This window comes from Acinonyx jubatus, chromosome A1, assembly GCF_027475565.1.
Source record: "Acinonyx jubatus isolate Ajub_Pintada_27869175 chromosome A1, VMU_Ajub_asm_v1.0, whole genome shotgun sequence".
NCBI classification, from domain to species: Eukaryota; Metazoa; Chordata; class Mammalia; order Carnivora; family Felidae; genus Acinonyx; species Acinonyx jubatus.
The window spans coordinates 194,693,080-194,715,413 of NC_069380.1; the positions used below are offsets into that span (position 1 = coordinate 194,693,080).

General features: G+C 49.9%; 1 protein-coding gene across 8 annotated transcripts in view; it reads right to left on the reverse strand.

The window, feature by feature from the left end:
* ABLIM3 (actin binding LIM protein family member 3) overlaps window positions 1-22,334 on the reverse strand; it is a 109,286-nt gene that overhangs the window by 43,795 nt on the left and 43,157 nt on the right. For all 8 annotated transcript variants that reach the window (XR_008289275.1, XR_008289278.1, XR_008289281.1 and 5 more), the window contains 4 exons: window positions 16,295-16,478; window positions 14,116-14,228; window positions 6,021-6,147; window positions 2,158-2,251 (listed from right to left, as the gene is read on the reverse strand). Coding sequence is in view for 1 of the 8 variants with exons in the window: in XM_027076827.2 (XP_026932628.1) it covers window positions 2,158-2,251; window positions 6,021-6,147; window positions 14,116-14,228; window positions 16,295-16,478 (518 nt within the window). In the remaining 7 variants the exon portion in view is untranslated. The remainder of the gene's footprint in view (window positions 1-2,157; window positions 2,252-6,020; window positions 6,148-14,115; window positions 14,229-16,294; window positions 16,479-22,334) is intronic.

Sequence of the window (22,334 nt, forward strand, 5' to 3'; positions counted from 1 at the left end):
CTCTCTTCCTCTCTCTTGCTCTCCCTCCCTCCTTCTCTCCATCCCAATGACTCCCCTGGCGCTGACTATTATTCAAATCCTAGCCTTCTTGAGATTATTCCCTCCAGGCTGCGAAGCCTGATGGAGCTTTGTTCCTGAGTTCTGCTCCACATTTCTGACCGCTTTCTCGAAACCTTCTCGGAATTTCAATCACAACCTGTCCCAAATGGAACTCGCTGTGTTTCTGCCTTGACCAGCTGCTTTCCCTGCCACCCCTCATTCCGCAGATGACAGCAGCAGACGTCCTCTCATCCAGGCTTGACACTTTGGTACAACTTTTGGCCTCTTTTCCCTCAACCCTCCTGTCTACAAGTTGCCCCGCAGCAAAGAGATGGGAATTTCACTTCCGTCATGCTGGAGGTAGGTGGTGCTCCTTCTGTTTGCCGCTGTAGGTCTTGAATCCTTCCCATGACGTCATGGCCTCCCCGCTGGTCTCCCACTTCTATTTCTTTCCTCCCAATGGAGCCCGTGTCCGTTATGCCCTCTCTAAGGAGCAGCTCTAAGTGGGTCACTCAGGCTCAGTCCTTGCATAAGCCCTATTGCCCAGTGAATCCCACACAAACGCCTCACCCTGGTATTGGGCCCTCAGAAATCCAGGCCAACACCCCAGCTGTGCTCCTGTGTCTTGCTTTGTCTTCCACATTGCACTCCTACTGCTCCCTGGAAAGGTTTAATGGTTGGTCAGCTCTGTGCCTTTAGCTTATTCTGACTCCCTACAATCTTTTAGAAGCATAATCTTATCGTGTTGCTTCTTGGTTTAAAACCTGGGGTGCCTGGGTGGCTAAGACGCATAAACGTCCGACTTCAGCTCAGGTCATGATCTCGCAGTTTGTGAGTTCGAGCCCCATGTCGGGCTGTGTGCTGACAGCTCAGAGCCTGGAGCCTGCTTCGGATTCTGGGTCTCCCTCTCTCTTTGCTTCTCCCCCGCTCACACTCTGTCTCTCTCTTAAAAATAAATAAAAACATTTAAAAAAAAATGAAAAACTCTCCACTACCTTGCCATTGCACTTACTCTAAAATCCAAACTCCTAAATGGCTAAAAGCCCTATACGGTATGTCCTGTGTGATAGACTCCATCCTTCCTAGCCCTAATTTATATAATTCAGCCGCACTGGCCTTTTCCTCTGTTCTTTGAATGGGGCAAGCTCTGTTCTCCCCTAGCTGGTCACGAGACAGCCTCCTTCTTATCCTTGGGGCTCAGCTTCAATGCATCTCTGTGGATCCTGCTTTCCTGGTTACTACACTCTTTCCTGCACAGACTGGACACGGCTGCAGAATCCTTCTCAACACAAGCGCTGACTTCAGGTAACACTGACCAAGTGACCGGCGTTCTCAGAATTCGCGATTCTGCCTGGAAGAGCAGTCTGCCATCCCCCAGCCACTGTCAGAAGGGAAAACTGAGGCCTAGAGAGGCAAAGAGACTCACCCCAAATCTGAGCATGAGGGAGCAGTTGAGTCAATATCAGAACCCACTTGTTTCTAGTCTTACGCCATTGTTTTTCCTTCGCACCAAACTCTTTCCTGTTTTGAATTCCTCGAGGTGGGTGGTCCCAAACCATAGGAAGACAGTTTTCTGGGCTCACAGGGTGTGGGAAGGAAGGCCAGGAAGGCCAGCAGATAGGAGCTCGGGCAGGGGCGCAGGTTGCCTGTTACTGGTAGAGCTGAGGCTGTGCATCAGAGGCAGGGGAGAGCTGTTGCCATGGTGATGGACCAGCCAAAGCAGGGCTCAGGGAGCAAGCCAGTAGACAAGCTCGTTCTTAAATCGGCACATTACCAAATGCTTAAAAAATTAAAACTGGCTTCCATCCTTTAGCAGGTTGGGAAGAAACCCGTAATTGTCTCTCCCCAGTAATCTATCTGGGTCTGAGTCCAGAGAAGCCACTGATATTCCCAGCACGGCGTTTTTTGAACCAGGAATAATTTTGTCTGGCTTCTCACTTTGGGAGGGCCCAGAGAGGCAAAGTTATTTGCTCAAGTCGTGCAGCAAGCTCAGCCGGGGTAGAGGCAGTGGGGGGCGGGGGGGGGGAGGCTAGGGAAGAAGGGGGCCTCAGTGATGACTTTTTGGAGTCACGGGCCATCCTACGCAAACACCTTCACAGTTCCTTGAACCCCACTCACCTCCAAGACCCTGCCGCTGATGTATCGGTCACAGGTCTCGCATTTAATGCCAAACTGGGAGTGGTAGTCAGATTCGCAGTACGGAACACCATCCCTGCAAGAGGAAATCCACACAGGGAGAGGAAGTTGGGGGTGTGGGGATCCGAGGGGGAGCCACATGGAGGTTCCAGGACCTGCAGCCAATGGTGACTGGGCCAAGATTAGAAACACTTGGGGAGCTTGTCAAAAATGCAGACTCCCCAGCCACCCCCCGAGATCTCTGGAATCAGAGAACCCCTGGAAGGGGGCCTGGGAATCTGCATCTCGGCAGACTTCCCGAGCGCACCTGGGAACCACTGGTCTGGGCTGCTGGCCATGGGTGCCCCTCTTCTGTCCTCCTTCCGCCCCTCCTCCCCGCAAGCTCTCCAGACCCACTTTCTGCTCTTTATCCCTAAGGGCTGTGAGAAAAAAGTATTGTCAAAATGCATTAAGTTTTATTGTACTTAGACTAGGTGATAGTTGCACTTGGCACATTATAAAGGCATAAAGGGGAATGCCTTCACCCTCCTCCCAGCCCTTTCCAGGAGGGAATCAATGTGGTCAATTTTTGTGGATAGCCTTAAGGGCTCCTCTTCTAATAAGAGATTTTACCTGCAGTGAAAGAGTCATCTGACTGTCCTCCCGGGTCAGTCGATAACAGGAAACTACCTTAAGCACTTCCTATGTGTTTCGTTTTCACCCGGTGCTTAACACTTATCAGGCAGTAATAGGATTTTTGTTAATGATTCTTATACTACCTCCTACTACTAATAGCCACTGACATTTATTTCGTGGGGTGTGCCGGGCCCTCCAAAGGTGTTTCACATAGATTATTTCGTTTAATCCTTCCGGCCGCCCTACGAAGTCAGAACTATCAGTCTCCCTATTGTGTGGATGAGGCAACTCAGTAACTCAACGCAGATGCTCTAAAGCTGGGTCCAAAGCCGGGCGGTCTGGTTTCTCACCCAGGTCGTCATGAGGACTGAAAGACGGCGCCAGCGTGTAGGGCTCAGCTGTGCCGGCCTGTAGGGAGGACTTCGTGTGCGGAGAGGGGACTTCAACAGGACACTGCATCTAAGGACCAGACCTGATGACACAGCTGTGTAGTGCTAATGAATCCAGGACCAGAGAGGGCCATTTCCCCCACCTCTGGGCATAAGAGAACCGGCTCACACAGAGAGGCCTGAAGGACAGGCACTGTTTTGTCTCCAAGTTGTTGCCATGCTGGGACTGCTGTGACCCCACCCTGGGCGGCAGGGAGGCTGTGTTCCCCTGAAGGAGAGGCAGCAATGAGGACTCAGGCCCAGAAAAGCCCAGAGGTCAGACTGCTGTTCGTGGGCCCAGGAGACAAGCCTCCTCCCACCCCTGCCAACCTTTCCGCACGCCGTGGGTGTGGGAGGTGACCCTGCAGGGGGGATAAAGTCATGTGTCAGCAGAGGGGTAAAATGAGCCAGCAAACTTTGGGTATAAATGCCAACCCCGCCTCATTTGGACCCACGGGTTGGGAGGCCTTAGGGAATTTGAAATATGCATGATTCTAAAGAGAGGCAGAGGGTAAAATTAATATTTACTAGACACTTATTACGTACGAAGCACTGATACCTGACCCTTTGCGTGACCCAGTGAGGTAGGTCTTCTTATCTGTTTTGGTAAGTGAGGAAACTGGGACTGGGAGAAGTGAAGTCTCTCGCCAAGGTCATGCAGGCTGGGCTTCTAACCAGGGCATCGATGCCACAGCCAGTGCCTCTAAGCACCTGCCACTCTGCCAGCAGACAAATGAAGAGCCCAGGGCAGGCTTCAGAGGCCCAAGGTGCAACGGGCAGTCAGGGCTGGGCCTCCTTGAGAGGAGCTCTGGGCAAACCCTGCGCCTCTGAAGAATTCTCACTCGGGCGCACAGACCCAAGGCCTCCTGGCCGGTGACTCACTTAAGGGCACTTCTTACTTGGCAAGCATAGAGCGAGATGCCAAACTCCTACTACCATGGCACTCAAAGCTCTCGGTGACGTGACCTCAGCTCACCTCTGCAGCCTCGGACCTTGCTTCACGTGTGCACGCGTCTGAGCTCCGGCCAACAAGATGGACGTGTCAGGCACCACCCTGCCCTCGCCCAGGCCGGGCATTCTGCCTCCCAGCTTTCCTTCTTTGCATTTTCCATTCTTACCCCTGTTTCCAAGGTCTGGCTCAAATAGCACTATCCTCCATGAAGCTCTCACGGACTCCAGATTTCACTCCCTGCTACTTCGAAGTGATCCCTTCTTTCTCTGAATATTCACAGCCCTGTTCTTGGGCCTCCGGCAGACAGGGCTCTCTGGTAGCATCCGTGCCCCCTTTTGCCCAGAACCTCGCCTGGGGTTTCCTTTGGGGGCCACCCCTTGCCCCTCACAGTCACTGTGGGTCACGGAGGGTTGGTCTCTGGCTCTAGGGTTCACATCCTCCTGGCCAGCGATTGCTCAGGAATGGGTATGTGACCTAAGGGTGGCCAAATCAGGGGCAACCATGGGACTTCCACTGGAATCCTTGGGAAGGAGGCCTCTTTCTCTCTGCCGGCCCGGCTAAGCTGGGAGAATGAAAGCCTGGAGTGGCTGGTGATTACCTTTGCTACCCTTTGGGGAGCGCCTGTTTGAGAATAAATCCAACACGGAAGAAGCTGGAGTTGGGAGAGGGGTGGGGGAGAGAGAGGTGGGGGAGAGGGGCACTTCTAAAGAGCCAACGACATCTTTAAGTCCCTGGATTCGGCCACGCCGAAGTCAGTATGCCTCTGGCTTTCCCATTTCTGAGTCAATAAACTCTCATTTTTGCTTTAAATGAGTTCGAATTGGGTTTTCTGTCACTTATGATCTGAAGGGTCTTCAACAACAAAACTCTTGAGCTCCCTATCACATAACTGCTGATGTCATAATTCTTTATGTATGTAGTTTATCTCCCTTATTGGATTATCACTCTCTTGACAGCAAAAACCATACGTGCTACAACTTTACGTGCTCACTATGTCCTAGCAGTGGGTCACAATGGCACCTCAGAAGGGTCTGGGTCACAGAGCATCAAAGCTGTCAGGGCCTGCGGCCACGATTTCTTGTAGGTACTTGAGTATGTAAACGCTGTCGCTAGGGTCTAGTGGCCAGGGGACTGGTGCCACATGGCGCAGGCACTGGGGGTCAGGCCCTCTTTCCTGATAGCTTCGTGTGTCCGTTGTATCTCATCTCATGGATTAAATTCATTCAACAACTGTATCATTGGCCGGGGGTCGGGCACTGTGCTAAAAAGGTAGCCGTGGCTGAAACAAAGTCCCTGCCTTGGTGAGGACAGACATTCAATTTAATCATGGAGCAAGTTACTTACTTCCCCAAGCCTCAGTTTTCACAGCTTTGAAAATGGGGCTGGACGCCTCATGGGGGTAGTTGTGGGATTTAATGTGATAACCCGTACACAGCCATTAGTGTATTCTTGGGACACAATAAAAGCTCCATTCATGGTAGCTGATATTAGTATCATTATTAAAGAGTTGACATGGATAAATGGATAACTGCAGACCGTGTTAGCCCGTGTGAAGGACACAAACAGGGCACGGAGGGCATGAGACCACCTCTGAAGAGACAGTGTGGGACGCAAGACCAGCGGGAGGGGAGGCGCAAGCACGTCAGGGAGGGAGGAGAGCATCGCGGGCGGAGGAAACACCACGGAAGGGCCCAAGGGTCGGGGAGATGCTGTTTGCGGCTGTGGCCGTGTGGTGGCTGGATGCAAGCGGAGGGAGGCGCTACCGGAGACCCGGGCAAAGGCCGCAGGGGGCAGGCTGGAAGGATTGGGGGGGGCGCGGAAGCTGGGGCGGGGAGGGGGGAGACACCCACTTGCTGATGTACTCCCCCGTGAGGATGACGCTGCAGGTCTGGCATTTGAAGCAGCTGACGTGCCACTGCTTGTCCAGCGCCAGGAGCGACTGGCCGTGCTTGATCTCCTCCTTGCACCCGGCACAGTCTGCAAAGACAAGAGGACGCCACTGAGCAAAACATCCCGGCCCTCCTCTCCAGCCAGGTGAAGGAAAACCACCCCCCCCCCCCCCCCCCCGCCAAAGCCGGTTTTCTCTCCGCAGTGGACACCCTGGTCCTGGCACCTGTCCAGGGGTCTCCCAGGTAAAAGCAAAGGCCACCGGGGCCCTGGTCTCTGGACAAGAGGTCTCGGCGCGAGGGAGAAAGACATCCTAGGATTCCTTCCGAAAGTTCTCTGTCATCCTGCCCACTGTGCATCTAAAACCAGACGGAGCCTGCCTGCTTCCCGCCTGCCCTCAAGCAGGTAACTACGCAGGCTGCTCTCCGTGACCTGGGGGACCCGCGGCATCAGCATCACCTGGGAGCTTACAGGTGTGCATTGTCTCAGACCCACCCAGACCTACTGAATTTGATCTAGATCTCCAAGCACAGTAACATCTGAGACGCAGCACTCCAGGGATAAGCTTAGTGGCTAATTTTCCCCACCCTGAGGCTGTGTGCTCAAGGGCAAGGACCTTCTTTTTTGTGGTTAAATCTATTTAACAAACCTCCCTGTTTTGTGGTTAAATCTATTCTCTTGCCTAGTGCTGTGCTGGGCACATAGTAGGCACTCAAATCATATTTGCTGAACACGCACGAAGGAGCGGACCTCACACGGTACCCAAGAAAAGGACAGAATTTCCCATGACTGGCCCCGCTCCAACATACTTATATGCCAAACATTTTCCGCTCCAAGGATTAAAGAACGTGATAGGACTGTCCCAAACCGGAGCGGTGCCCTCACTCTCTATCCTGATTCCCCTGGAATGGGCATCAGGACCACAGAATGTGGGGGCCAGGCGTCTGCCTGTTGCTCCATTGGTGTCTGGGGAGGGGCAGGAAATGGAGCCAGCGTCCGAGGTACTTGGGAGATGCTGGGAAATCAGCCTACCCGACCGGATGTCCCATTCTGGAGGAGGAAAGGGTCATGGGGCAAAGTTTACCAGAGGACAAGCCTCCCTACTGGCGCCACAAGACAGATGCATACTTTGGAGCCGTGGGGAGGAGAGAAGCTGCACATCAAGTTGGGAGAGGCTGGCTGGAAACCCTCAAGTCCAGCTGGGAGCGGGTCCTGGGCGAGAATATGATGTGTCTGCCTGTCTAGGAAGGGGGTGCGTCCAGCTAACTGTGGGGAGGGACTGGGCCCTGATGACATGCCTGTAGGAGGCAGCCCCCACAGTTCTGAGCTCTTGGCTACCTAGAGCCTTTCCGACATCCTTAGCACGGACTAGGGGCAGGAGGGTCTCTGATTGCAAACTGCTTCTGGGGACTGGGAGAATGGTTTTGAGATCTCTTTTCCTGCCTTTATGCCTGGAATAAGTCTACCCACTTGTATCCCAATAATTATAGATGTTGGAATGTAATCATCTAGAGATGACTTCATACAAGTGACTTGCCCGTGCTCAGCACAGAAGAACCTGGGGGCTCAGGGGTCAAATACCGAACTCGCGTCTCTGTGGGCCTCCATGATAGGGTTACATAATTCCACAGGGGCTCAGAATTCACAGAGCAGTTGGTCACAGTCCCACCTAACGCAGGAATCTACAGCATTCTTGACAGGTGGGTACCGTCCTCTGCTTAGTTGCCTCCAGCGATGGGAAGCTCACCCCCTCTGCGGAAGCCCACTTTGCCTTTGGACAGGCAAAACTGTCAGGCCTGCTTTCTTTATTTTTCCGATTTTGATTTTTAAAAATACGTATCACGTAAAGGTTTATTCATGTTTTCTTTTGTTACTTCCCTTTTTATTTCGTATCTAATTTTTTTCTACTGAAGTATCATTGGCACACGATGTTACATTAGCCTCAGGTATACAACACAGAGATTCACCAACTCCCTACCTGGTGCTATGAGACCACAAGCGTAGCTGCTATCCGTCACCGTACAACGCTGTTACAACGCCATTCACTACATTCCCTATGCTGTGCCTTTTATCCCCAGGACTCACTCATTCCATAAGTGGAAGCCAGTAACCCCTACTCCTGATCACCCATGTTTGCCCATCCCCCCTTCCCCGCCCCTCCGTCAACCATCAGCTTGTTCTCTGTATTTATGGGTCTGTTTCTGCTTTTTTGCTTGTTTATTCATTTGTTTTGGTTTTTAGACCCTAGGTATAAGTGAAATCATCCAGTATTTGTCCTTCTCTGACTTATTTCACATAGCATAATGCCCTCTAGGTCCATCCATGTTGTTGCAAACGGCAACATTCCATTCCTTTTTTGTGGCTGAGTAACACTCCACGGTATATATATGCCACATCTTCTTTATCCATTCATTGGTCGATGGGCACTTGGGTTGCTTCCATATCTTGGCCATTGTAAATAATGCTGCAATACACATCGGGGTGCGTGTATCTTTTTAAATTAGTAATTTTGTTTCCTTTGGGAAAATACCCAGCAGGGGAATTACTGGATCCTAGGGAAGTTCCATATTTAATTAAAAAAAAATTTTTTTTAAGTTTATTTATTTTGAGAGAGAGAGAGAGAGAGAGAGAGCAAGCAGGGAGGGGCAGAGGGAGGGAATCAGCAAATCCCAAGCAGACTCCACACTGTCAGCACAGAGGTCAATGTGGTGCTCGAACTCACGAACCGTGAGATCCTGACCTGAGCTGAGACTAAGAGTCAGACGCTTAACCAACTGAGCCACCCAGGTGCCCCAATTTTTAATTTTTTGAGGAACCTCTGTGCTGTTTTCCACAGGGATTGCATCAGTCCACATTCTCACCTACAGTGCACAGGGGTCCCTTTTTCTCCACACTCTCGTCGACCCTTGTCATTTCTCGTCACGACTGCCTTCTTTTTATGGAGACTGAGACTGGACTCCTTGTGAAGCCCCTTATTTTATGCAGTAAGAATAACCTACCTCTTTTGCCACCTGACATTTCCTTTAAATATATGTATCTATAAACATATATACATTTATTTATATATATATTTATTTTTTATGTAACATATAAATAATTTATTTATTTATTTATTTAAATATATAAATATATTTATTTAAAGTTTATTTATTTTGAGAGAGAGAGGGAAGGAGAGCAAGCAGGGAAGGGGCAGAGAGAGGAGAAGAGAGAAAATCCCTAGCAGGCTCCACACCATCATTGCAGAGTCCGATGCCGGGTTCAAACTCATGAACTGTGAGATGATGACCTGAGCCAAAACCAAGAGTTGGACGCTTAACCAACTGAGCCACCCAGGCGCCCCACCTTTAAATATTTCAAGACAATTACAGTTTCCCTCCTCTCCTTCACTCCTCTCCCTTCACTTTTCCTTGCTGGATGTGGTCATCCACTGATCAGATTCCCCTGTGGACTCCATGGAGCGAGGTCTATTGTGGCCAATCACACAATTCCCGACCTCTCTGATACGTCTTGTCTGAATAGCTGCATCCTCTCGTGGCCACATTCTAGCAATGAGTCCTATCTCCTTAAGTTGCAATGGCACACCTGGGATAGAATTAGCACCCTGAGTTCAAATTCAGGACTCGGTACAGTGTAGTGGTTAGAGGCTGGGCCGGGAGGACAGAGTGAATGGTGAGACGCTGGCCGAGGGCAGGATCCCAGCTCCCTCACTTACCAGTTGTGCGACCGCTAAGCCCCTGCTTCTTTACCTGAATATCTTCCTTACAACACTAGTGTGGGGATGCACCATAATCAGGCCTGGGAGGACGCAACACGTGTGCTCAATAAATGGTCACTGTCATTCTTGTTTCACGTTCTTGTGTTTCTAGCCCATGTTTTGGGCACTATCCAGTCTCTGATCTGAGGCCAGAAGAACATTCCTCTTGCAGGGAAGGCCTGTTGACTCCGCCTGGCGATTCTGAGATGCCTTCTCCATGTGGATTTTCTTTCCGTGTGATCCTGCTGGTCCTTTATTGTACTGGCCTCAGGTTGATCGGGAGCTTTTTCTCTCTCTTCTTCCTCCTTTCACCCTTGACCGCTGGTGGAGCCTCAGGCATCCACCCAGGAGCCCATGAGTCTCGTATAATAAGCAGGGTCAGGAAAACTACACCCTGCCCTGAGTTGGTTGCTGCACAGCCAGCTGTCCACTCATCTGTTCCCCTCTTTTCCAAAATTACAGCCTTCAGCTGGCAGAAAGGATGATGCCACCACCTGTTCCCCCAAATCCTTTAGTTTGTGGAGGTGTCTAAAGACTCCAGACAGCCATTTTTAGTTTTTCTTGACTGTGTCATACATTCCATTTAGATCAGCAAAAATGAGTGGGTTTTGTGAGTCCCTTCCTTGTCGTAGACAACTAATCCAGGAAGACAGGACCCTTCCCAACTAGCAAATCATGTCTCTGGTATAGGGTGTGAAGGGAATAGGCCCAGGGCCAGACCGCCTGGGCACATTCCAGTTTCATTAGCTACTATTTGTGTGACTTTGGGCAAATCATTTATGCTCTTTACGCTCTGTGGGTCTCAGTGTTCTCATCTGTAAAAAATTATTCTTCTCTCCCTTGTAGAGCTATAATGATTAAATGAGATATTATGTATAGAAAACTTAGTGCATTGCCTGACAATAATAACAGTCAATCAATGTTATCTGTGATTTAGCAGTGGTGACGATGGTGATGGTGGTATTGCTGGTGGTGGTGGTGGTATTGGTAGTGATAGTGGTGGTGGTGGTGTTGGTAGTGGTGGTGATGGTGGTGGTGGTGGTAGAGGTGGTGGTATTGGTGGTATTGGTGTTGGTGGTGATGGTGCTGTTGGTGGTAGTGGTGGTGGCGGCGATGGTGTTGGTGATGGTATTGTTGTTGGTGGTGATGGTGGTGGTGGTGATGGTGTTGGTGTTGGTATTGTTGGTGGTGATGGTGGTGGTGGTGATGGTGGTGTTGGTAGTGATGGCAGTGGTGGTGATGGTGGTGGTGGTGGTAGTGGTGTTGGTGGGTATTGGTGGTGTTGGTAGTGATGGTGGTGGTGGTGATGGTGGTGGTGGTGGTGGTGTTGTTGTTGGTGGCAATGGTGTTGTTGTGGTTGGTGATGGTGGTGGTGGTGGTGGTGTTGGTGATGGTGGTGTTGGTGGTGGTACTGGTGTTGTTGTTGGTGGTGTTGGTGGTGGCGATGGTGGTGGTGTTGGTGGTGATGGTGTTGGTGGTGATGTTGGTGGTGATGGTGGTGGTGGTGGTGGTGGTGGTGGAAATGGTGTTGTTGTTGGTGGTGATGGTGGTGGTGGTGATGGTGGTGTTGTTGTTGGTGGTGGTGATGGTGTTGGTGTTGTTGTTGGTGGTGATGGTGTTGGTGTTGTTGTTGGTGGTGATGGTGGTGGTGGTGGTGGTGGTGTTGGTGGTAGTGATGGCAGTGGTGGTGATGGTGGTGTTGGTGTTGGTGGTGATCTGGTGTTGGTGGTAGTGGTGTTGGTGTTGGTGTTGGTGGTGGTGGTGATGGCCATGGTGGTGACGGTTGTGGTGGTGATGGCAGTAGTGGTGATGGTGGTGTTGGTAGTGATGGTGGTGGTGGTGATGGTGGTGGTGGTGGTATTTGTGGTGTTGGTAGTGATGATGGTGATGGCAGTGGTGGTGATGGTGGTGTTGGTAGTAATGGTGGTGGTGGTGAAGGTGGTGGTGGTGGTGGTGGTGGTGATGGTGTTGACAGCGATGGTGGTGACAGTTGTGATGGTGATAGTGATGTTGCAACTACTGCCAATTCCTCTCAGTGAAGATGACGAGGAAAAACTTCCTCTTGTAAAAAGTAATATACTTCTTTTATCTTGATAGTTCCTGAGTATTCTTGATCTCTTTTGAGTAGACATTATTCTTGCTTTTGCAGAATGTCTTTATTCACCTTCCAGGGATAAATGTCACACTCCTGCAGATCGAAAATACACCACGTATTTCCTCATTCTTTTTCCTTTTCTATGATACACTCTTCATCTTAGCCCTCTCTTGAATCTGGTTTTGGTTTCCTCTATCCTTCGGGAACTCAGCAGATCTTCCAACATCCCCTCTGGTTACGTGTGGCATGGAGAGTGACCACCTTTGGGGAGAAAACACTTCTGTGGAACATATGCCCTGTAGATCCACACACTGATGTCTTTACTTCGTGAGCAACCAGACCAGCCAGGATCCTGCGTGCTCCCCCTGGAGAGGCTTGTGTGCTCACCTGCTTCCCATTATTCACTCTTCTTCGCCCCCCTCTGCCTTTGGACTTGGAGAATTATGGTGGAGACATTTAGCAGCCTCTCCTCAAGGACACGCTCACATACAGGATTCCCACACGCAGCCAAGGAAGTCTCCCACCTCTTCGAGGTCCCTGATGCACGCAGAAATGCATAATGCAGCACAAGCCACGAGAAACAACACACCCAGGGATCATATTCTCTCTTCGGCGTGCTTTCCAGATTAAATCTCCAAGTCGGCAGCATCCCTCACTTTATATTTAGAGAGCATTTTACACACTATGATGTATGCTAGTCTGCCTCCTGGATACTAATATATCTGCTTTCCATAAAGCTGGGGAAACAGAGCCCCAGCAAGGCTGCGTATCTGTTGTGCTTCACACAGAGGGTTGGCAGCTGCTGGCTCCAGCCTGCCTCTCTCTACGGCCTGACACGTGGTCTGCTGGTCTCTGGGCACCTCTGCAGCATCCATCACAGGGCCGTGGTCCTGCACCCCAGCACTCCCAGCCTTGCTGTCATTCTTCACGATGCTTTCAAGGAATTATAAAAGACAGCAGCATGTGTGCTCAGCCACCTTGAGATGGAAACCTACTCAGACCAGCGAACTGTTCATGAACGTCACCGGGGACACTGAAGGAAGTGCTCTCTGCATAGTCTGTGAGCAGATCCGATTAGGTCTAGGGGAAGGAAGGGCGAGGGAGGGAGCCTTCCCATCGTCTTTCTCCCCAGCACACGGCACCGGGCAATCTCTCATGGAACCCCTAGGGGCTGAGGCCTGCCGACTCGGTGGTTTCGTGCTCACCTCCGCAGGGGGAAGCAGCCCCGTCATGCTGACTCTGTCGTTGCCCGCACCCACACGGTGATGCCGCACAGGAGGCTAATGGGTTTTCATTGATTCTGCTGGGGAGGCCAGGGGGAGCGTCATGTAACGTAAGAACACCGGAGCCTAGCGTGGCTTACCGTAGACCCTGGGGCCAGGCCCGTGTGTGTGTGGGCACCTGCCATCAGCAGCCTGACAAGGGCGTGTGGGAACCGTGATTCAGACATCTTACCGCTAGACATACTTGGGTGGGATGGGTGCTCCACACATTTGAATGAGTGTTCCAAGGTACACTCTTGAACCTCAGTTTCCCCCCAGACCTATGGTTTGGGGACGAGACACAACATTTGCTCTGGTGTGGCCGATGCTCCTCATCTCGAACGGTGGTTCTCAGTCTTAGGAGCAGCAAGCACCTCGCCCAGGAAGCTTATTAAGGCTGCAGATTTCTGGGTTCCCTTCTTAGAAGCCCGAAGCGGGCCTAAAAATCTGCATGTTTACTAGTCGCGCAGTGAAGCTGACGCAGTGGTCCCCTGGACACTCCCTAAGAGACACTAGCACAGCCCTGGTGGTTCGCTCCCATATTTCTCCCCTTAAAGACGTGTCTGTGTATACTTTTTAGTAGAGTTTGTGAAAATTGAGAACCCCTGGTAGCTTCATCAGCCCTGTTAAGGTACCCCCGGGGAATGTGGGTCCAGAGGAGGGAGGAGATCAGGAGCCCGGCTCATCCCAGAAGAGCCCCACCCAAGTGGCCAAACATGATACAGGCTGTCATGGTTTAGCATCAGCAGCCTGTTTTCCCTGCATTTCTGCTTAAGGAAGCTTGTGAGTCCGGGCAGGGTGCCAACTGGGTCACGCTTCAGGAGTCCTCCAGGGTGGAAACCTCCCCCACTTCCCTCCGGGACCGCAGGAGCCGGTGACGGAGCCGGGACAGGGAGCCCTAGGATTCACGGCCGGCGGACAGGGAGGTGCCCCGGGGGAGGACTCACGGCTCGGTCCGCGGATCTTGATGGGCCTACTGCTGGTCATGGACTGGGAGCATGTCTGACACACGCATTCCTTCCCGCTGAAGGTCACCTTGTCTCCAATGGGGAAAGGCTTCCTGCAAGGGACATGAAAGAGAAATTCAACACCTCTCCTCTGGAGGGATTCCACGTCTATTGGTGAGCTGACAGCGCATGGGCTCACAGCTCGGTACCACACACAGCCTGCCTTACGTTATACCAGGTAAATTCAAGGGCTGTTCGCAGCACCAGGCTGACTGAACCGCTCAGTTGGGGCCAGGACCAGAACTGGAGGCCCACTGGGGCCATTTACATGACTTTAACACTGGGCAAATCATGACACTTAGTTGAGCTTACACTTCTCATCTGTAAACGAACTGGCTAACAATTCCTCCTCGAGTTGTCCCTTCTTCCTGGAAGGACTTTTTCCACCCCAACCTCACCTATCCCCCTATGTCAAGAAGAAGCCATCCAACTCCTCGATTCACCCAGATCTCTTCCTTTCACTACCCAGGAGGTTGAGAAGCGCCCAGATGCCCTCTTCCTCTCCTCCGCGTTTGTGCTGTTTGGGTTCCAGAGTTCAAAGGTCTCCAACTTGTACACGTCCTGCCTCCCTAACCAAATATAAATTGTGCACAGAGTCCCTGGCAGCATTAACCCCATTGTTCAGCTGCGCTTGCGCACAGAGTCTGGGACACAGGCTTTGGGCACAGCCCCGGACACAGGCTTCCAGTGGCTCCACCGCCCTTGCGTGAGCAACGTGGGACAAGGGAAGGAACGCTGGGGTGACGTGGGGGAGCTGTGTTCTCATCTTGGCCCAGGCACTGACTTGTGGCAAAGGACGAGGCACTATATCCGTATGGGGCCCGACAGAAACTTCACTTTATACCGTATGGACCCTACTGTGCTAACCTCCAATGGGGCTGGGAGTCTGGGCCCCAGAGCCCAGGTTTTAAGAGATGGACGACTGAATGAATGAATTCCACTGGGTGATTTTATTTGCTTATACGCTGTGTCATTAGTCTCAGTTGGGAACTCTAGCTGGTAACCAACAGGTAGTTATTTCATGGGGAGAATAATTAATCTATAAATTCCCTTCCTAATTAAAAAATGCATATATTTCTTCCAAACCCTGTTTCTACTTATGACTTAATCAGAGCAGTCCATTAAATTTTAATGTATTTGTGGGCAGGGCTGAGGTTTCCTTTAGGTTTCTCATCTCCTTAATGTGGTGCTTGGCATACAATGGACCCTTAATGTACATCTGCTAAGTTAACAAGTGACTGGGGATTCAGGGCATGGGGTGGGGGGGAGGTTTCCATCATCTACCAGGTAGCCTGAGAGGCTAGGTGCTTATTATACGATGATGACAAGGATAGCAAAAGGAGACCCAATTATGTCCTGAGCTGTGGTCTCTGCAAGCACCAACTCATTTATATCTTCAGGAAAACCCACTGAGTTTGGGGTGGTTTTGAGGCCCATTTTACTGATGAAGAAGCTGAGGCTCACAGAGGTCGGATCACTTTCCAGGGTCACAGAGGAAGGCTACAAACGGGTATCTCTGAACCACATGTGGCTGAAGGTGTGGGAGCTGGCCCAGGTGCCTGGTTTCCAAAATGGGTTGTGGAGAGGCCAGGGTAGTCAGCAGCTCCTTTGAGGACTTCTGATGGGAAGTGGGAGGCTGAGTGTGGAGGCCTGGATCCTTACTCTTGTCTTGACCGCCGGACATCTAGTGTTTTGTATTAGATCATATTTGACAGATTGGATTCAGCTGCTAAAAGGTTTGCAAACTAGGGGCACCTGGGTGGCTCAGTCGGTTGAGCGTCCGACCTCGGCTCAGGTCATGATCTCACGGTCCATGAGTTCGAGCCCCGCATCGGGCTCTGTGCTGACAGCTCGGAGCCCGGAGCCTGCTTCAGATTCTGTGTCTCCCTCTCTCTCTCTGCCCCTCCCCTGCTCATGCTCTGTCTCTCTCTGTCTCAAAAATAAATAAGCATTAAAAAAAAAACTGAAAAAAAAAGGGGGTTTGCAAACCACTGGCCTGTCAGATCGTTCCACCCGTGAGATCTTAAAAATCCGAGTGTTCGGCATACAGCCCTGGGAGCCCCAGAACTGCCAGGGCGCTCGGGCAGAGGGTCCTGCCCTCTGCCGGCCACCTGCTCACCTGCACAAGCTGCACACGAAGCACTTGGGGTGGTAGGTGCGGCCCAGGGCAGAGATGACCTCCCCGGTGATGAAGTCCCGGCAGCTGTCGCAGCGGGTGCCGTAGAGTTGCTGGTAGTCCTGAGTGCAGATGTACTCTTGGTTCTTGAAGAAGAAGCCCGACTGGGCCAGGCCGCAGCCACACACTGGGGGCAATAAACAGAGAGACAAGGGCAGGCTGAGTCCAGGAAGGTCTACAAGCGTGAGGTTCTCACTGGGGACAAGGCTGGTGTCTGACGTGGTCATGTGGCCAGAAAATGGTGGCAGATTGGACCTCACGGGGCTAGCGTTTCTGAAAGTATATCCCGAAGACCACTTGCGTCAGAATCGGGAGCCCGGCCGGCTCCTTTAGGTGCAGATGCCTGGGCCTGAATCGGGCTCGCTGGGGCTAAGGTGCAGGAGTTTGACTGTTAGCATACTCCACGGCTGCTTCTGATGCGCCCTGACTGAGACCACTGATGGACAGCCCTCTCAATACATGGATGAAAGTTTAGGGCTGCCGTGGCTCACGCAATGCCATACCGGTGGTATTATGAATTTGAGAAGAATCATTCAGTTAAAGTTCCTCTGGGCGCTTTCTACGGGCTGGAGTCTGTGCTAGGTGACGACAACTTAGAATGGCAATGGGACGGATGATTTGAAGTTTATAACCTGCTCTCACCACACACATAACGAGTTGGTCTGTTCCCCGGGCAGGAATGATAAAACACGATCCCCGAACTGTACTAATGAGCTACTAAATGTATGCCAAAAGACGACCTTATGGAACACACGTCACGGGCGATAGGCCATGGGCTGGTGCAGGCAGCAAGTGCTGTTAGTGGGGAGGAAAAGGGAGCAATGTCATTGGGGAGGGATCATGGTAGGCTTCTTGGAGGAGGCGGCAGCTGGGCTGAGCTCTGAAGGCAGGATGAGCCACAGCACATAAGTAGAAGTTGCAAGTGATATTCGTGTGGTGGTGGGGCGGGGGTTGGGATAGTGTCTTTAGGGAACGGAGAATAGTAATAAAGGAAAATATTGACGGTTGGAAGAGGGCCTGAGTCTAGCTTAAGAAGTTTAGGCTTTGGGGGATATTGAGAAGCCACGGATAGTTTTTTTTTAAAACGTTAAAAAAATTATTTTGAAACTCTCCACCATATACAAAAGACGAGAGAAGGTTATAATGATGTCCCATCCCCTATTTGCAAAAGTGACCAATTGCACTGATAGCTTTTGAATAGACAGGCAATATGATTTCATAAGGTCTTGTGGGATTTCCTTGCGGACAATATGAAGATGTGTAGGACCGATAACAGACAGAGCAGGTGGATATAATTATAGGTGCTCGAACGACTCAACCCATGTGGGACTCCCTTCCCCCGAGGGACTTAGAAACGTGGGAAAGGAGATTTCCCCCTGAGGGTTGAGTTATGAAATCAACACCTAATGAGAAGAGCAGAAAGAGGCAAAGCCTCTTCCAGGAGATCGAATGGCTCTCAGGGCCACCAGAACTGCCGAGTGTATTGATCCAGCTATAAAGCAAGGGTGGCCAGCCAGGAAGGGGCTGGCCAGCAATCAAAGGAAGGCCATTAGGGAGTCCATTCGCACCCTACGACCACCCCCCTTGCTCTGAGTGTTCAGAGTGATCGTCTGAGAGTTTGGCTTTCTATGCAGTTGGCCTTTGGGAGAGACGCAGCTGGTCAGGGGAATGAGAACTAGTACAACGGAGAATCACAGCTCTTGCTTCCATTAATAAACAGGCACTCTGATTTTATACATAGGTTTCCTGTGGACTTGGTTACCACGAATGAGCTTTCTCAAGCACGGTCAGCGGTGTGGAAACCAAGGAGACGGAATTCTGAGCCTGTAATCGTGAGGACCTGGCCTGGTCTGGGTGATACTACCCCAGCAAACACGACCTCCTCGTTAACAGGGGAAGTTGCATTGCAAGAGAAGCCAGGTTAAAGACAGGAGGGACTTCCGGGCGCGTGGCAGAACTATTTCGCAAGTGTTTGTTCACCTTGCAGGCTTCCAGGGCCAGGATGAGTGAGGAGGAGGACAGCCCCAGATGTCCCAGCATTAGGGCGACAGAGCCGCACAGCGGGAGATGTAGCTGGTCTGGGAGCTGGACCATCTGGGCTCTGGTTTTGTCACCGCCACTAACTCTGTGGGTGACCATGAACTTGGTCTCTGTTCACATGGATGCAAAATGAAGAAGCCGGATTAAAAAGGGACCCGAGCTTTTCTTCTGACACTGACTGACAGGCTGTGAGTCTAGAAGGAGAACTTCCTCAAGGGCTTACCAGGTGCCAAAACATTTTAAACTCAGTGCGAGGTAGAGCCTCTGGAGACCACGCCTGCAGAGAGGCTGGAGGGAGTGGTGGGGGTTGGTGGGGGGAGGGTTCACCTGCCACCGGGGCTTGGTGAAAATTCATCACATCAAACAATGCCTCGAGAGCAGGCGAGGCCAGAGTACAGGCCATTCTGGGGTGTGCAGGTGGTGGATCAATTGACTTCATGGCTGTGGAATTAGTTAGTTCATGGCCTAGGACCTCATGGGAATCAGTTCCTGTTTTTTCCTTCTTTTCTCTCCTTTGTTTCCCCAGCCAGCTCCACCCTCACAGCCACCTCTCCCAGTGGACAAAACCAGGAGGCCATCAGAAAACTTGGAACAATCAGTTCCTCTATTTCCCCCAAGGAGCTGAAGGAGGAAGTTTTTGATAGAAAGGACATAAAGGTTGATAAGGATCTCAGGGGGGTTCCTGGAAATCCAGTGGGGAACGCGGGGACGGAAGACAAGTTGGACAGCACCGACAGATGCATCTGAGGTTGAACAGAGCCCAACATTCAAATAACAGGAAAGGCCTTGGAGAGGGTCTGCAGTATGGAACTGATGTGGAATGAACACACCTGGGGCAGTCGTTATTCTGTGAATCAAAAAAATCAAAAAGTCTACTATTTAAAAAAAAAAAAAGCAGATCATTTGGTTTGACAGTGGGACAGGATATGAAAACTTGGCACTGCTTTGAGAAAATCCGGAACGAACGTCCACTATAAATATAATGCCTAGAAAGAGGCCTGGCATACAGTCACAGCACGTTTGTACTGCTCTGTGGGTCACTGGACCTTCGTCCGTATTTCTGTTCTACCGCTCAGGAGCTGTGTGGCTTTGAAAAAGTTACCCCACCTCTCTGGGTTCCGTTGCTTCATTTGTGAAATGAAGGGGCTATGCGGTAACTGAGAACACACCCCAGATCCGAGAGCCCAGGATTCTGTCATATGATTCCACTGATTTTCAACTTTTCAAATGAGACTGAGTTTTACAGAATTTCAAAACCAAAGTGTTATTAGCAGGGCCACCGAGGGCTATCTATTTAACATTTAAATATTTAAATTGTGAAATATATTATATATACAGAAGACAGTCAATATCCACGTACAGTTTATTTTTTTAATTATTATTATTTTGCTAGTGTTTATTTATTTTTGACAGAGAGAGAGAGAGAGAGAGAGAGAGAGAGAGAGAGCATGAGAGGGGGAGGGGCAGAGAGAGAGGGAGACACAGAATGCAAAGCAGGCTCCAACCTGTCATCACAGAGCCCGACACTGGGCTCGAACTCACGGACCACAAGATCATGACCTGAGCCCAAGTCGGACGCTCAACCGACTGAGCCGCCCAGGCGCCCCAACGTACGGTGTAAAGGAGAAGAATAAAATACACTCCCAGGTAGCCGCTACCACGTTATGAAATAGAACACTACCAGTGCGTTGGAAGACCGTTTGCACCTCCTAGAAGCATCCCCTTCCCATGTGGTCCCTAATTTGTGCGTTTGTCCTCCCCTTGCTTTTCTTTCCACTTTTACCACCTCTGATGTATCCACAAATAACGCGTTATTTAGTTCTGCCTTTTTGGAACTTTACATTGATGGAACCATACGGCATTTATTCTTCTGTACTTGCGTCATACTTGGAGGATTATGTTTTTGAGATTCATCCACATCCATGCACGTAACTGCAGTTTTCATTCTCACGGCTGTGCTGTATCCCATTGTCCACATCATAATTGATCTACTTTACTGTTGAAGAACATTTGAGCTCCTTGCAGTTTTGTTTTGTTTTGAAATGTTGCTTTGAAAATTCCTGTATTTGCAAGGTGATGCCTTACTGTTTTCCAAAGAGTTTTTCCCATTTACATTCCCACCAGCAGTTTCCACCGATGGATATCGTCACTGAAAGCTGATAATGGGTAGTCAACATGGTAGCTACAAAATGACATCTTATTGTGATTTTAAATTTCCTCTCCCTGATTATTAACCAAACTGGGAATCTTATGCTTTTTTAAAAAATTTTATGTATTTATTTAGAGAAGAGAGAGAATGAGTGACGGGGAGGGGCAGAGAGGGAGGGGAGAGAGAAAATCCGGAGCAGGCTCCTCCCTGTCAGCGCAGAGTCCGATGCAGGGCTCGAACTCATGAACCGTGAGGTTATGACCTGAGCTGAAATCAAGGGTCAGACGCTTGACTGACTGAGTCACCCAGGTGCCCCAAGAATCTTATTACATGTTTCTGGGCCATCTGTGTTTTCAAGGTTCATCCACGTAGGAGTATGTATCAGTATTTCATTCCTTCGTATTGCTGAATGATACTGCACTACGTTTTATTTACCCATTCATTGGTTGCTGGATATTTGAATTGTTTCCAATTTTTGACTTTGTGAATAATACTGCTATGAACTTTCATGCACAAGTCTTTGTGTGGGCATATATTTCTCTCTAGCATATATCTTCTGAATTTGACCTTGTTAAGTCATATAGTAACTCTACATTAAACCCCTAGAGAAACCGCAAGACTTTTCCACAGCAGCTACACATTTTGCATTCCCGCCAGCAATGGATGAGGGTTCTGATTTCTCCGCATTCTTGCCAACGCTTGTATTATCTGTCTTTTTGAATATGGCCATCCTAGTGGGTGTGATGTGTGTCTCCTTGTGCTTTGATGTGCATTTCTCAGATGACTAATGACATTGAGCATTTTCCCATGAGTTTATTGGACGTTTATAGAACTTCTTTGGAGAAACCTGTATTCGGATCCTTCGCCCATCTTGAACTTAGATTATTTGTCTTTTTCTTAGTAAGTTGTAAGAATCCCTTATATAGTTTAGATACAAGTCCTCTACCAGATGTAAGATTCACAAATTTCCTCTCCCATTTAGCGGGCTGACTTTTTACATGGTTGATGGTATATTTTGAAGCACAAAAGTGTTTAATTTTGATGACCTCTAACTCATCTGTTTTGATGACATCGAACTCATCATCACAGCCAAGAAGTCTTTGCCTAACTCAGGGTTGCAAAGACTTACTCTTATATTTTCTCCTAAGGGTTTTATAGTCTTAGCTCTTACCTATAGGTTTTTGACTTATTTTGGGCTAATTTTTGTGTATGGTGTGAGGAGGGGGGTCTATCTTCATTTTTTTTTTTTTTTTGCATATGTGTATCCAGTTTTCCTACCATCATTTGTTGCAGACTGTTCTTTCCCTATAGAATTGTCCTGATAGCCTTGTTGAAAATCAGTTGACCTTAAATCTCATGGCTTATTTCTGCTCTCTCAGTTCTATTGATCTATATGTCTATCCATGTGCTAATACCACAATGTCTTGTTTTTTGTTGCTTTGTGGTAAGTTTTACAAGTGGGAAGTTTGAGTCGTCCAGCTTTGTTCTTCTTTTTTAGGCTTGCTTTGGCTATTCTACATCCCCTACGGTTCCATATTAATTTTACAATCAGCTTGTCAATTTCTTTAAAGAAGCCAGCCGGGATTTCTATGGGGACTGCATTTGTTATGAATTGAATAGTGTCCTCCCCCAAATTTATCTTTTGAAGCCCTAACTCCCAGTGGGTAGGGGTATTGAGGAGATAATTAGGTTTAGGTGAGATCATGAGGGTGGGACCCTCATTATGAGATTAGTGTTGTTAGTAGAAGAGACACCAGCAAGCTTTCCTTCTCTTTTTCTGACATGTGAGGACAC